General features: G+C 23.3%; 6 protein-coding genes across 6 annotated transcripts; 3 read left to right on the forward strand and 3 right to left on the reverse strand. All coding sequences in view use genetic code 6, as the record gives it.

Annotated features, from left to right (window-relative positions):
- Positions 1-684: 684 nt before the first annotated feature.
- Positions 685-2070, forward strand: TTHERM_01228980 (hypothetical protein; the record flags this gene model as incomplete). Its single annotated transcript, XM_001029944.2, has 1 exon — positions 685-2070. The coding sequence occupies exon 1, from the start codon at positions 709-711 to the stop codon at positions 2068-2070; it is 1362 nt and encodes a 453-aa protein (XP_001029944.1). The 5' UTR covers positions 685-708.
- A 557-nt stretch (positions 2071-2627) lies between these two features.
- TTHERM_001228989 (aspartyl/asparaginyl beta-hydroxylase family protein) lies at positions 2628-3987 on the reverse strand (the record flags this gene model as incomplete). Its single annotated transcript, XM_012799114.1, has 5 exons — positions 2628-2799; positions 2851-2963; positions 3012-3619; positions 3679-3758; positions 3821-3987. 5 exons carry the CDS (start codon positions 3985-3987, stop codon positions 2628-2630), a joined length of 1140 nt encoding a protein of 379 aa, XP_012654568.1.
- Positions 3988-4357: 370 nt separating this feature from the next.
- TTHERM_01228990 (aspartyl/asparaginyl beta-hydroxylase family protein) lies at positions 4358-7028 on the reverse strand (the record flags this gene model as incomplete). The annotated part of the gene is made up of 4 exons (XM_001029945.2): positions 4358-5292; positions 5401-5847; positions 5904-6050; positions 6107-7028. The coding sequence occupies 4 exons, from the start codon at positions 7026-7028 to the stop codon at positions 4358-4360; spliced, it is 2451 nt and encodes an 816-aa protein (XP_001029945.2).
- An 869-nt stretch (positions 7029-7897) lies between these two features.
- TTHERM_001228999 (aspartyl/asparaginyl beta-hydroxylase family protein) lies at positions 7898-9643 on the reverse strand (the record flags this gene model as incomplete). The annotated part of the gene is made up of 8 exons (XM_012799115.1): positions 7898-8180; positions 8244-8379; positions 8427-8538; positions 8608-8748; positions 8820-8906; positions 9029-9170; positions 9280-9418; positions 9550-9643. 8 exons carry the CDS (start codon positions 9641-9643, stop codon positions 7898-7900), a joined length of 1134 nt encoding a protein of 377 aa, XP_012654569.1.
- A 1306-nt stretch (positions 9644-10949) lies between these two features.
- TTHERM_01229000 (Hypothetical protein) lies at positions 10950-12005 on the forward strand (the record flags this gene model as incomplete). The annotated part of the gene is made up of 3 exons (XM_001029946.3): positions 10950-11382; positions 11465-11634; positions 11718-12005. The coding sequence occupies 3 exons, from the start codon at positions 10950-10952 to the stop codon at positions 12003-12005; spliced, it is 891 nt and encodes a 296-aa protein (XP_001029946.1).
- A 2372-nt stretch (positions 12006-14377) lies between these two features.
- On the forward strand, positions 14378-15487 carry TTHERM_01229010 (jacalin-like lectin domain protein; the record flags this gene model as incomplete). The annotated part of the gene is made up of 1 exon (XM_001029947.1): positions 14378-15487. One exon carries the CDS (start codon positions 14378-14380, stop codon positions 15485-15487), a length of 1110 nt encoding a protein of 369 aa, XP_001029947.1.
- Between the last annotated feature and the right edge of the window lie 359 nt (positions 15488-15846).

Here is a 15846-nt window from a genome sequence, read left to right on the forward strand (position 1 = left end):
TAGCTATTTTTTAAAATAGCAAAGTGCTATATACAATTATTTGATATTATAAATTTTCATATAAAGCATACTTAAAGACAGACTTTTCTAAAATTAATGATTTTATTTGCAATATAACAAATAATTAAATTTATTATTCTACTTTAAATTATTATTTGATGAGTTCTATTATACAAGACGAGATCATTTCTATTTGATTAATATCTTAGCTAAATAGAAAGGCAGATAATATATTTAATTTGAAACCTCAAAAATTATCTCTATAATAATAGATAAAAAAATAAATAAATAAATAATCTCTTTCTTATTAACTAAAATAGAAATGTATTTAAAATGGTTTTTTTTATCATACTTTTAACATCAATAATTATTTGGTTATTTAAGATTGTTTTTTGTTTAGGAAAATAATCTCTTAATTTAGTCCATATGTTAAATAAATAAATAATTTATAATATAATTAATGGTTATTAGAAAATAATAAAAGTCATATATCCTAATTAATTGTTAGCTGTGATTTAATTGTATTTTTTTATTATTTCATTTGGAAGGAATTGAAAATATAGTTTTATTAACAACATTATTTATGAGGACATTAAGTAATTTAATCATTACCACTTATTTATATTTTACTAATTTTAAGAATATAAAAAGTAATAAATACTTATTTATTAAATTAATTAATTAATTGATCTATCGCTTTAATTGATTATGATAAATCAGCAGATTCTTCAAGAAATACCTATTTCAAATATTGAAGTTGCTGAAATTCCTCTCAAGTAATTTAGCTAAAGAAAAATATTTAGTCAAGATGCGCCCAAGAAGAAAAATAATAAGTATTAAATAGTTCTTTCCAGACATCAAAAAAAGGATTAAAGTTTATTTACTGAGCCTTCCAAAGTGAAGAGTGTCAGATTTAAGGAGGAGATTGAAATTATAGATGGAGATATTTTATATAATCATGAGCAAACAACAGCTTAGCTTGTATAAAGAGAAGAAGAAAAAGCTCCTGTTCCATCAATCCTGTTTCCTGTCAATAAAATCAGCTTTCCTATAAGTATGGATTAAGTTAGATAATAAATTGATAGTGATCTTCTTTTATCATTCTAAAAATAAACTAAAAATATACAAACTCCTCCTGAAATCCCAAAAAGATTTTAAAGTGTCAGCAGACAAGAAAGAGATAAAAAAGCTAATCGCTTAAATAATGCGTTTGATCCTTGGAACGTCAATTATACATTTGCACCCGTATCAAATAGGTCTTCTTCTTCATAAACTTCTTCAGCATAGCATAATCTGAAAAGCCAAAACAATTCTTATCAATATATATAGGAATATAGTGAATAGTATTCTTATAGAAGCTTTTATAAAGTAAGCACAAATTCCTCTAATAATAACATAAATTCATCTCTAACTAGACCTAAAACGAATCAGAAATCACCAAATGATAATTTAAACAATCATTATCCTATTTCAAACACAACACCAATAGAATAATTAGTTGTCTAATCTACTAAAAATTCATATAAAACAAACTTCTCATTTACAGAAACTGCTAGCAATTATAAAAATTTTGCTCCTTCGATTTCAAATACTCCAACTAAGATTTATAATTAAAACCGCTTAGAGTATGTAGAATAAGACAATACTGATAATCTGCCTTAAATATATAGAGTGGCTTTCAATTCAAAAGCAACAACCCCAATAAATAGTAATAATTGTTCTACAAAAGCATCATCATAAATGACTAACAACTCTATAATAATTCATAAAGACGAAGATTAGCAGCAACTTGGAGAAATGCTTAATCAGCTTAAAAATCATATTATCCTCAAAAAATAATAAAATTAAATTAAAACCAAAAGTAAGTCCCCAAGGAGACTTAAAAGACTATCAATTGATATAAGTAGCTAGCAGGTAAAAGACAATAATAAAACATAATAAAAATTTTAAACCACAGCATATAAATAAAGCAATGAATAGAAACCAAATAAAATGATACCTGATCAAATAAAAAATTCACTTTTTAAAAAAATTGCAGAATAAAGATTATAAAAATAAAATGAAGAATGAACAAAAATATTTTATTTATTTATATTTAAAAATAAAAATTGTTAATAAACAATATGATTAAAATAAATTTATTTATTTATTTATTTATTGATGAATTGATTTTAAAAGTAAAAATGATTCATCATCCATTTTAAAATTTAAATTTTATAGAGTTATAATTTATAAATATTTTTTAGTTATTTTTAATTATGTTAAATAAAAATAAATATCTTATAAAATTGATATAATTTATAATTAATTAAATTTATTAGGAAGGTAGGGATCGAAAAAATAATCTATTTTTACTTTAAAAATATTGAAAATAAAATTTTAATATTTTTAAATTAATAAAAATATATGTAAAAAAGTAAATCAATTTCTAATAAAATAAAATAATTTAAAGAAAAATATTATTTTGCTAAATTGTTAAATTTGTTTGTTGAATTAATATTGTCAATTAATTAAAAAAATGAATTTTTATTTATAAATTAAATCAAATAATAAATATAAATAATAGGAAAAGTACGAGTAAAATAGGATAATAATATAATAAATTTAATGATTAAAAATTAAATATATCAACTTGATATTGTATTTTTTTCATCTAATTTTTATGATTCAAATTATTAAAGAGTTTCTTTATTATTGTCTGTCCACCAGTCGTTTGAATTTAACAAATCTTTGCTCATTTCAATAATTTTATAAAAGTTATCCTTTGCAGCATCTTATTCACTGATTATTTTTTCAGCTCTTTTTGATAATTAATATTTAATTTACTTTTTAGAATTCAAAATATTTTACCTCATTTTGGCATTCTACAATAAACTTAAGAATTTAACTTCTTCTGAGGATAAGTCAGGATGCCATATATCAACTATTAAAACTATTCTGGTTTCATCACCATCATGCCAAGCCTAAGCATTATTATTTTAAATACAATATTTTATTAAAAATAAATTTACTTCATGCTCAAAAGAATCATCAAAGACATAGCATTTTCCTTCTTCTTAATTTAATGTTATGTCTCCAGCTCTGAGTCTACTGTTTTTAACACCAAGGATGGGCATATGGAATCTAAGCTTTTTATTAGTAGGTCCATGGTGCTTCATAATATGAGTGCCTGGTGTGACTGCTGAAAAGAATGCGTGATGATAATGTCTAGGGAATATATTTTCAATTATTTCTATAGTTTTTGGTACTTTTTTACAATTTTCTTCAAATTTAATATTGTGTAAAAATAGATAAAAGACATTCCAATCTCCAGAATCATTTGATTTTCTTCCTACTCCATCTTTTGCTTTTATATCTGAAGTCCAAGATGGTCCTCTGTAAGGTTAGAATCCTTTTTGATTTCTCAAAGAAAGTAATTCCTACTTGATAACTTCGTAATTGTCTTAAATTTTTTATATCCAAGGCAAGTTCTAAGAATCCCAGAAAGGATAGGCTCTGAGCCCAGGTATTACTTCAGGGCATCCTCTTTATTATGCTGGGCAGTCAGCTGGTTTATTTACTCCATTTAATTTATTCATGAGCCATTCTCTAATTCTAGCAACTGATGGCTTTCCTACAGCTATGTTTTAAATAAAAAAGTTCTAAGATTCTTAAATAACAAAATTTTCAATTCTTTACCAACATTTTCTCTTAAAAATTTGGCAACTGCGAACTTCTAAAAGTCAGTTAGATAATAATCATTGTAAAAGTCTTCTAGCCTTTTATTTATTTATTTTAAGTATTTTTAAAAATTTTAAATGGCGCATATCATTAATATCACTTTTGATTGACCAATTTATCCTTTTCTGAAACCTCTTATTTGCTGCTATCCTCTTCATCATCGCTTTGATGCTTATCTTAATCAGCATTTTCAACTATTTTCTAACCAGAGTTTATTTCTTCAACCTAGTTTAGCTAGTTCTACTATTCTTTAACAATCTCTTCCATATTTCTTAAATTTAATTATTAATTTTTTTAAAATTACGCGAATTAATTTTTGAAATTTAGAAAGGATCAGAAAATTTTAAGGTATAAAAAGTAAGTAATTTTTAAAAAAAAGAGTTCAAGCAATTTTTAAATCATTAATTAAATTGTAAAGATATTAAACAAAAAAAATATCTGATAAATATTTACTTAAATTATCCAAAATAAACTAAAAAAAGATTCACCTATTAAAGAAGAACATTTCTAAAATGTTAAGAAATATAATTGAATTTAATTTATAAAAAAATATTTTTATTCAATTTAAATTTATTACAACAAAAAAATTATTTAATAATAACAAAGCAAAATTTTGACTCTTTTCATTTCTGTTTATTCAAACTTTAGAGAAATAATTAAAGCTGGTGTAAACCTTATTTGTTGATTCATCATATTCGAGCATTTTTTTAATTTGAAGAAAAACGGTAAAGCCAAAAATAAAATTTTGCATTTTAGGAAAGCAGACATATAATTTATGGTTGACATAATTCACTGTGTGTTCTACACCTAGGTAATCATAGAGGGTTTTTAATATTTCCTTAGCTTCTAATGGGTCATAGGTATTTTTGATTTCAAAATGATCATAATTAAAGCCTTATTAAGCCTTATTCTTAAACGAAAATAAAATTGTTATTGGTGTGATTAGATTTTCGATTTTGTACCAACTTTTTTCTTTATCTATTTTCAAAATAGTGAAGTTGTAGAGATTACCTATATACTCCATATCAATATTGTTTTCCCTGAAAGTTTTAACGACAGCATCCTTGAAAGATATTCTGTGTTAGCCATCAATTTTATAAACGATAAATGTATTTTTTGAATTTAGTTAACTAAACAGGCTTACATATTTTTTCATAATAGAGGTGTTTAAGAAATCTTAGAATGAAACATTTGTTTCTGAATCCAAAAATTACTTTAATATTTAGAATCTCCAAGCACTAAGTTAGCCAAATAAATGATTCTACAAAAATTATTCTTTGTTTTTCTATTTTAATTTAGATAATTGCTTATTGTTTTAATCAGCAAAATTCTAGACCTAAGGATAATTTTCATCTACTGAATTGTTCTTCTTATCAAAAATACTAAGACAGCCTTCTTAGTTGTTCTTCTGCTATTGCTAATAACTTTTTGCAAAATTGTTGGTTCTTTTGAGGATAAATTCAGAATTTTAATTATATCTATTTGAATGCTCATTTGATTTTGCCAGTCTCTCATTATCATAAAATTATTTTTTTTCTGCCAATTAGCAATCGTCACTGTACCTTTTTTTAGCTAATAAATTTTTATATTAATAATCGAATCAAATTACAAAAAAAAAATATTTTTCCTTTTAAAAATTAAAAATTTGATTTTAATTTGATAAACAAAAAAAATAAAAACCTTCAAACTCAACTGTTTTTTTAATTGGACTTATATCATAATGCTTAACTAAGAGTTATAAATGTTATCTATATTCCTAAGGACAAAAAGTATCATTAAACTCCAAATAATCATATAAGTTAGGCTCATCTGTTTCACTAGCTCTCATTTCTTTTAGTTTAGAAACCTACTCGCTCTTAAGTTTCTGATTTAAATTAGTATTTCTTATGTTGTATTGTTTTTCTTAGTTTTTATACACATAAAATATTTCCTAAGCCTTTCTGGGATTTATTGTTATGGTGATAATATAATCACTTTTACAGACTTCTCTGTAAGCACACTTGAATTAGTTGACAACACTCAACAGTTTGATTTAATGGCTTGGCTTTGGATGAACTTCAAGGAATATTTTATTCAAATATCCTATTACATTCTAATCATATAATTCCTTAAGTGAGATAGGCACAACTAATTTTAATAAAGTAGAAATAAATACTCTTTTTTTTATTTTTAAATCAGTTTACTTTTATGAGAGAGATTGTGGATTCCAAAAAACATTATTCCTCCTCTGCAGTTAGCCAGTGAGCAGATTGAATTTTTTATCAAATCAGTGTACTTAAAAATATGACCATTGCTAAAAGAAAAAAAGCAGAATTTATCTTTCTCTTCATCTAAAAAATAAAACAAATAAAGAATTACTTTGTAAATAAGAATTAAAAAAAATTACCTTCATTAAACTTAACTTGCTCTCTGAAAAAGAAGAATTATCTCTCACTTAGTTATTTTAAAGGCTCACAAAAATACTCTTAACTTTGCAAGAACATTTCTCTAAGTTGTGTGAGATTGTTTTGCTCTTTAAAAGTTAGGTAATCAAAGAAGCGAAGTTATTTGGTGTCCTCATTGATTTTAAGTTCTGATAATAGCTACGAATTTAAAGCTTAATCGATAATGGAAACAATTTCTTCAATGGAACTCTAAATCTATTCTTTACTTTTTGGGTTGAAAAGCTTTTACAAATAGATTGTATATATTTCTTCAATAATTTTATCATAATAACTCATAAATACTTATCTTTGTTTAAAGTATTCTTCAAGCTCTTTCTCTTCGAAAAATTCGTGGCAAGACTTGCTGTTCATGATGAAGAAGTGTTTAGTTTTTAATGCTAACATATTTTTTATTTCCAAATAGAGCTCTTTTGGCAAAGGACTGCTTTCATTCAAATAATTTCTGATTCTTGTTTCTATAGTGACTCCTAATACTTCGAGCATTTTAAGCATCACATTAGCATATTCTTCATCCGAAATGTCCTTAACTATGTTATCAAAATTTATGCTAACACTTTTTTTACCAGTTGTAGTTGAGAGCTTCTATTGTAAATTGATAGTTAAACTTTCACCAACATCTTGTTATATTTCGTCTTCATTCATAAAATCAGTTTCAATTTAGATGTCAAAGAAGTAGGGCTGATGGAGATTAGTATACTTCAAAAGTTTTTATCTCAGCAAGCTTGGGTTAGAAGAAAACTGATCAACTAAGTATTTAAGAGAGTAAATGTTCGTCTTACAAAATAGGTTTCCAACAGGTTGCTTAATTTAGTTAAAATTTAAAAGGCCTAGTGTTATTTCTTGATCTTCTGCTTTTCTCTTCATCTTATACAAAAAAGGCTTATTGCTCTAAAATTAGATTAACTTTTTAATTTATATAAAATCAATAAATTACAAAATCTTAATTTTTGATCAAAATTTTAAACCAATTACTGATATCTTCTAAGCTAATTTATTTTTTTAGCTTGAAAAAGATTTGCTTAGCGAGAAAATTTAAATTTTATTACAATCTTTGTTTAAGTTCTACCTAACTTAATAGCACTTAGCTCAAAAAAATTATTCAAAAAAATTAATTCCCTTTTAAAAATAAACACATATTTAATACATGAATATTTTTAATATAAAGTTTTTAAATAAATGATTTAAACAAATCAATACAAATTGCATGAAAGCATTCAAAAAAATTCACATAATTTTAAAGATTGATTTTTAAAATAAAAATAGATTTTTTTAATTTGTTTTAAAAAACAATTTTTCTATCAATTTATTTTTAACAAAAAAGATTTTAAAATTTATTTTTAACAAAAAAGATTTTAAAATTTATTTTTATCAAAAAAGATTTAAAAATTTTATTTTCAAAACAAAAGAATTTGATTTATTAATTTTTTTAAAATAAATAAGAGTTTAATTTCTCAATAGAATAAAAATCAAGCTAAATTTTGTATTTAGCTAGTTAATTAAAATAAATAAGTCTTTAAGTGATTGGTTGGTTTGATAATGGGAAAAAATAGAAAAACATTAAGGATATAAAAATAAACGGTTTTAAAATTAGATTAAAATTAATTATATGTGTTTATTTAACCTTGCTTATAATTTTAAGATATATTTTAATAAATTATTTTTATTTGAATATTTAAATACTGTTTGGATATCGATCGCATTCTCTTTAATTATTTACATTTTTAATTTACTCTTCAAAAAATATTACACTTGCAACAACTATTGTTTGAGGTTGTGCTTTAAATAGGTTTTGATATGCTATCTATTTCTTAATATTGCTAAACATCACCCTTTGGGTTTGTATATAAACTCACATTTTATGCTTTTGAAGGACTTGCTTGTTAATCGAAGAATAGCTATGAGTCATTATCTATTGTTTTAAAGCTTACCATACTGCTTTAATCTATATTTCCATTTTCCTCTGGTACAGGAGCTTACAAATTATTTATTGTCTATTTTAAGGTATTTTAAGGTGGCCTATTTATTTTTCACATAAATTTTATTGCAAATACTTAGCTCTTTATATTTAATTTTCTTTACCAAAAGGTTGTTTTGTTAGGTAATGTGCCTCCGTACTTCTCTTCGAGCTAGTCAGCATCTATGTAATCAAGCATTATATGGAAATCTTTCTTTTTCAAGATATTAATTTTTGCAGAAGTCTCTGGGTGAATAAAATCTACAAATATATATTTTTTGAGTTAATTAATCAAAAAATGTATTTACTTTTTATCAATGACCAAGCTCCTGAAAAGAGGAATGACGGATTTGTTATAAACATTTTTTCAAGTGTGGAAGTAAAGTTTTTTGCCATAATTTAAACAATTTTATTTATTGTCTAGAACATAAATAAATTATTATTAAAAACAAACTGCATAAATTAAATTCAATTAAATTAAGTATTTACAGCTAATTCTAAATCAGTTACTCCTTTTTCATTCGTTTCCAATATTACAACCCAGCTCTCTACATATCCCTTTACGAATTCTATTTTTGAAACTTTAGTGAGCAAGTTGCAAATCGCTGAAAGGTAGATTTCAACTGGAGTCTTTAAATTTAAGTTAAAAAATAATCAGATATTTCTTTCTATTTTGCATATTTATATTTATATTTATTTACTTTTTTAGGATTTACTTTCCACATATTAAGTACTACTACTGGTCTAAACTATTTGTCTCTCCCTAAATGATAGAATACTCCTTCTTGCTGTTAATACAAAGAAAATAGATGAATAATTAAATCTTCTTTCTAGTGATGTATTTATTAGTAAATTATTCATTCTCAAAGGCAATAACTATTATTGAGATAAAGAAAAATAAACTCTCTACCAATATTTCTAATGCTTGTTTATTCATCTTGTGCATAATGGGATTTCTCCTCCATTCCAAGTGCATTTTGAGAGATTCTATGGATTTCTTCAAATCAAAACCACCTGAATAACAATACTTCAATGTCTATGCATCATCCCAACTAATTTATGTTTAAAATTTTAATGCTCAACTTTAAATAATCTTCTTTTCTAACTAATTTTTATACACCAATCATTTGATTGTATAATTTATTAAAGTGGATTATTTACTCTTCGGGTAATTCGATATTTTCGTTTTCTATTTGTTCCTTTAACTATTTTTAGTGTCTCTTTTCGAATTCTGAATACTCAACTCCGTAGAATATTCTTCTGTAGTGGCTATTTCCGTCCGTGTGGTAGCAGTAATAATCTAATTAATACAAAATCGTTAACATTTCTAATAGCTCACTCAGTCAAAACAAAAGGATATAATCAAATTAATATGTAAATAATCCTGTAAAATAATGCCCGATGAATCAGCTTTTATGTAATTTTTATTACCAGAATGCTTTACATTATAAACTTCTTCAGGCTGCTTTAAATAAGACAAGTCTTCTTCCTCAATAAACTCCCAAACAATCTCCTTTTTGGCCATCTCTTATTATATTTGTATATATCTATCTATCTATCTACGCTAAAAAGCTTTGGTATGTTTTATTTAACAATCTTTGAAGGAATTTTCAAAAGTAATTTAATATGTAATAATTAAATAAAAATTTATTTATCAAAAAGTTATAGCATTTGATTCTTGCTATTATCTAAATATATATTAACTCTTTATTAATTAATGTATGTATTCAGCTTTTAAAATTTTTCAAATAAGCAAAAAAAAACATTATTTTTTACTTTTTCATAGATTCCTTTATTCTTTCTAACAATTAATAAAGACCTCATCGCATGAATAGTAAAATTTACTTAACAATTGTGTTAATTATCACTTATAGCCAGTATTAAAATTTTCAGTTTTCTTGTTTGTTTAACGATTTTAAAAAATAAATTTGGCATGCATTCATAAATAAATAAATAATATTTTAAAATATCAATATGACCCTTTAAAAATATTATTAGTATTTTTGATATTTAAAAGCACTTCATGATTTACCTTAAAAATATTTTTGTTAGAAAAGTTTAATTTTTATTGTGGTTGGTAATTTCTTCATTTTAAATTCAATAATTAGTTATCAACTTAAATTATAAAAAAATATTATTTATTGAATGAAAAAAATATTTTAAATTTATATTTTTATTTTATTATTAAAAATTTTTAAATAAAAAAATAATTTGAATTGAAATAATTTTATTTATTCTCAAATAAAAATATTTGTTTATTTTTGGAAAAAATGAATTACGAAATTAAGATATATATATATCTGTTTAAAAACCATCCATATATTTTCAATGCCAAATATCTTGCTGGTTTCTAAATACCAATAAATTCAATTTGTAAATTAAAGGAAACCATTAAATTTTTGATCATTAATTTATTGCATACATATGCTGATCAAATTGATTTTAGGACCATAAGATTTTTTACAAAGTTATAATAAATATGTTTATGGATAAATTGAGTCAGTCAAACTTTTTTTTTGTATCTAATTTTTTGATGATCTTAGACAAATTATTAGTTAATTAGAACGATTCAGGCGCACACATTCATGCAGATCACAAATAAATAAATAGATAGATAGATGACTTGAATCTCTATTAATGAATGAATTAATCTATCTATTAAAATAGTAATAAAAAATAGATAGAATGAACATTTATAATTTAAATAATTCATATCAAATCAACAATTTGGTTGTAAATTAATATAAGTTAAAGGTACATAAGAAGAATTTCTTAACTAAACCAAAAATACAAGCAAATCAAATCTATTTACAAGTAAATATATATCAAAAATGGCTGAAAGATTAGTTATAAATTCAGACGCAGCTAAGCACGTTTAGGCATATTTAGAATATCAATAACTCGTAGGTGATTACCATAATAATGGTCAACTTATGTCAGAAAAAGAATTCGAAGAATTCAAAAAGAATTATCGCGAGAAAGCTAAGAATAGAATTTACTGCAGTTGGCGTAATGAAAGAGGTTAGGATTGTAAAATGGTCGGTCCTGCCACTAAATGCTTCTGCGATCACAGATTCAAAGATCATGAGTACTTAGATCCAAAGGACAAAACAAAAGTTCACTGCAAAGTACCAAAATGCAATTGCAAATGCTATTATTACATTCCTGCATATGGTTCTTATGATTTTAAATGTCTTTGCAAACACTCATACAGAGATCACGATAATATCAAGAAAATCTGTAACAATAAATGTGGTTGTTCAGGTAACTATTTATTATTAATAATTCATTCAAAAAATCTTCAAAACTCTGTGTTTAACTTCTTTTCTATACAATTATATTTTAGGATTCTCCAGTACTTGGAGTTGTTCATGCGGATCTAAATTTGCTGGACACACTACAGTAATGGAAACCAGAGAAGATAGAATTCGTTTAGGAAAACCTGTTGATGATATGGATCGTCTCACTGACGAATTGAATGTACCTGTCAATATGGGAGGTTTAACAAGCTTCTAAGTAAATTTTTATTTTTGATATAATTGCATTAAAATGGAAAAAAAAAAATTGAATCAAAAACATTTTATTTAATTAAAATTCAGCAATTAGTAACTGGTGGCGATAGATATGAATAAATGATTGACAAAATGGGATAAAATGCAATTACTGGGCCTCCTTAACAAGGAATGTTAACTGGTCCTCCTGGTCATTAAAGAACTGGAAGCAATAAATTAATGTTAGGAAATGGATAATAATAATAACAAGGAAATAATCAAATGTAACTTTATGGAAATTAATAGTAAGAAGTTAGTGCGCTTTCTCTTTTCAATACTCCTCATCAATTCGCAAGAGCAAAAACTATGCCAGTAAGACCAGCTATAAAGCGTTGATAAAAAGAAGCACGAAAATAAAAAAATTATATAATACTTTAAAATATCTACCTATATATTGAAAACTTTATACATATATATTACATCTTGTAATTTTTAATTTTAAGTAAAATTATAATTATTTTATTCAATTATATAATTAATTTTAATTCTTCAATTTTTAAATAACCAGCCAAGACTACATTTTTTAAAAAACAATTTAATTAAAAATGTTTTTATATCTTTTAAATAATTTATGTAAAATATATATCAAATATCAAAATCACAAAAAAAATTAAGTAAATTTTAAATATCAAATAGCAAATTTACAATACAAACTGCTTACTTGAACATTTATCAGCTAATATAAAATGAAAATTAATATTTTTTTTAGTAATTAACAAATTTAATTGAAATTAACAAATTATCAAGAGTTTTGAGAATTGCTTTAAAAAGTATTGAATTCAAATACAACAAAAATTTACTAGAATTTATATAACACTAATAGAAAAATGTTATATTGTTTAATGAATAACTAATTATATATGTATGCTTTAATAAAATTTAAAACATATTTTACTAATTTAATTTTTATTTTAAAATAATAAAATTGTTTGGTTATATAATAAATATATAAATACATTTCATTTTTTTAGAGGAAATTAAAATAATTTATGAGTTATTAAAAAAAGTATTTTAAAATTAATAATAATAAAATTTATTCTTTAAATTTAACATTAAAAAAATAAATAAAAGCTTAAATTATTATTTTGAATATTTTTTTATTATTAAAAATATTTATTGAATTTTATGAATTATTAAAATTATTTATAATATTAATAAATTTTTTTCAAAATTAATTAAAAAACAATTTATATTTTAATCTATTTTATAACAAAATTATGGCATCTAAATCTAAAAATTATAAAATCTACAGTAAATATTTAATAAATAATATTTTTTATAAACTTTTCTACACTATTTTATCTAATAATCAATATAAATTATTAATTTAGTTTTAAAAAAATAAAAATATTATAATCTTATTAAGCAAAATAAATAACTAATAGCAAATTTAATTCTTTGTTTTTCTTTTAAGCTTAAAAAATAATAAAAACTACTTTATTACTAAATTTAAAGAATTTTAGAAGTTAGTAATTCTTCTTTATAAGTGTAAAAAGCAAATATAAGTAAATTTTCTTGTTTTAAATTATAAATAGATATTTAAAAATGGTTGAAAATTAAGTAGATTTTATTTACTTTAAATTTAATCGTGGCCATAATTATTTGAGAAGCTAAAATGATTATTTTTTGTTTAAAAAAATATATTTCTAAAAAAGTATTAAATTCTCAATTTATTTAACTAGTCAGAAAAATTTTTATAATTATAGCATCTATTTCTGATCATTTAGATATTTTTATTTAATCCTAATTAATTCTAAGAAAAGTAAGAAATAAGAATTATTTATTACAAGTCAGAGGCTTAAAGGCTAAATTAGAAAATTAAATGTAGACAATTCCTCCTTCGATAAATATACATAATATTAGCAACATTTTGCTAGGTATATATAAAAAAATTAACATAGCTTTAATTTAAATGTATTTACTTCTTAAATTGGGTACTTTAAGTGTGATAAATGTTTCTATTAATTAAATTAACCTTAAGCTTTAAAAAATTTTGATCGTATTTAATTAATTAATATCAGCTTTAAATTACATAAACTTTTACACATTAAATTTTTTCTTTCTTTAATAATTAAGTATTTCCTACTTAATTAATTACTATTGAAATAAAATGTGTCATTTGATTTTTACTTAATTCAAAAAAATGAATTATCTATAAATTTAAAGAAAGTCTTTCTATTTACTTAATAAAAAACCATTTAAATGGGGCATTCTTTTAATTAAAAAGACAATTTGATCTTTTAATTAATTCTATTTTTTTATTTATTTTATCTACTATATTACTTCTTTATAACATGATACTTACTTACTTACTAATTATTGTATTTTAAAAGCTTAATAATAGACAAAAATATTTGAAACAACTAGGTAAAGAGTGTCTAACATATGAGGGTTTACATTGAAAAATAAAAATTTATTTTTGGCTATCAGATTTATCAATTTTTATTTTATTTTTCTCAAAGAAAATTAGTAATAAGAATTTTTAGTTTGAATTCATCGGTAAAATAAATAAAAAGTATAAGCTTTTATCTTTCTCAATTAATTAACAAAATTATTATATTTAAATAAATGTAAATTGTTAATTTAAATACTTAAACCCAAATCCCCAAGTATAATAAATATGATATCAATTAATAACTCTAAATAAATATTTTAAAGCTAAGATTAAAATAAGTGTTAGATAAGTAAGTACTTAAAAAAAATATAAAATGTATCCCTAATAACCTTATCAGTAATACCCTTAACAACCTCAAGTGTATCCTCAACAGCCTCAAGGATATCCTCCACAATAGCCTTAGATGTACCCCTAGTAGCCCCAAATGCATCCTTAGTAGTACCCTTAACAAGGACCTTACTAATAATATCCTTAACAACCTCAAATGCATCCCTAATAGCCCTATCCCTAACAATAATATCCTTAGTAGCCATAAACATGCCATTAATAAAATAATAGCTGCTAACGTCCTAAATACAATAAATATCAGAACTAACCTCCTACAGAAGAATAGCTAAAAAGAGACCAAGAAATGCTTGAAAAAGGTTAAAACATGATGTCAAAAGGAGTGGATAGTATGAATGCAGCTATGGATAAATTTATGAATTTTAATAGCAATGCTACTCAATAGTAAGTAGGAGGCATGCCTGGAGGTATGTAAGGAGGAATGTTCGGAATGGGTGGCATGTAAGGAGGAATGTTCGGAATGGGTGGCATGTAAGGAGGAATGTTTGGAATGGGTGGCATGTAAGGTGGAATGTTTGCAAATAAGAACAACTAAAGTGAAGCTTCCAATAATAATAGTTTAAGCTAAAGCTCTTATAACTCAAAAAATCCTTACACTAACAGTTTACCAACTGCAACAAACAGAAGTGAAGTAAAAGGAAAAGATGATCACGAAAACTCAACATTTTTTGATCACCTGTAATAGTAGGGTGTTAAGAGTACTCCTGTTTATCCTCATTTGAATAGCATTAAGATTTATCACACTGATAACATGATAGTGGGTATTGAATGCACATACAAATTTAAGGGTGAGAATTCTATTGTAGGACCATTTGTTAGTAAAGGTACTTTTAATGGAGATGTATAAACAAAAGAATTTTAGTTGTAATACGGAGAAAGCATTTCTGAAATTTCAGGTAGATGTGGTGACTCTATTGACCGTTTGATGATTAAGACAGACAAAGGAAACTGTATTGAAGTTGGAGGAAATGGTGGCTCTCCTTTCTCAAATATAGTAAAATCTGTTTATAATCCTCTTATTGGATTTGGTGGATCTACTCGTGAATTCTTAGATTCACTATACATTGTTTATCTTTGATTTTTCAAAAAAGGATCATTAAATAATTTATTTAATTTTATTATTTAAGAATATTTTTATTTTACTCGTTTTGTTTTTTGGATTTTCAAATTTAAATTTATCAATTCTAAAAACCAAAAATTTTTTCTAAATTTCAGCTTTCGTATTCAATTTAATATTTTGATAAAGTGAAAATATATATATTTTCCTTTAAATATTAAGTTTAAATTAAATTATTGTCATTATAGATTAAATAAATATTTTTATGTATTATTTTTTAAAAATTTAGATAAATGCAAAGCAACTTTATAATATTTTAATTAATATAGTTAAACTTGAATAATTAATGTCTACATTAAATTTGTTGACAAATTCTATAA

Source organism: Tetrahymena thermophila (genome assembly GCF_000189635.1).
Source record: "Tetrahymena thermophila SB210 genomic scaffold scf_8254512, whole genome shotgun sequence".
In the NCBI taxonomy this organism is placed as follows: Eukaryota; Ciliophora; class Oligohymenophorea; order Hymenostomatida; family Tetrahymenidae; genus Tetrahymena; species Tetrahymena thermophila.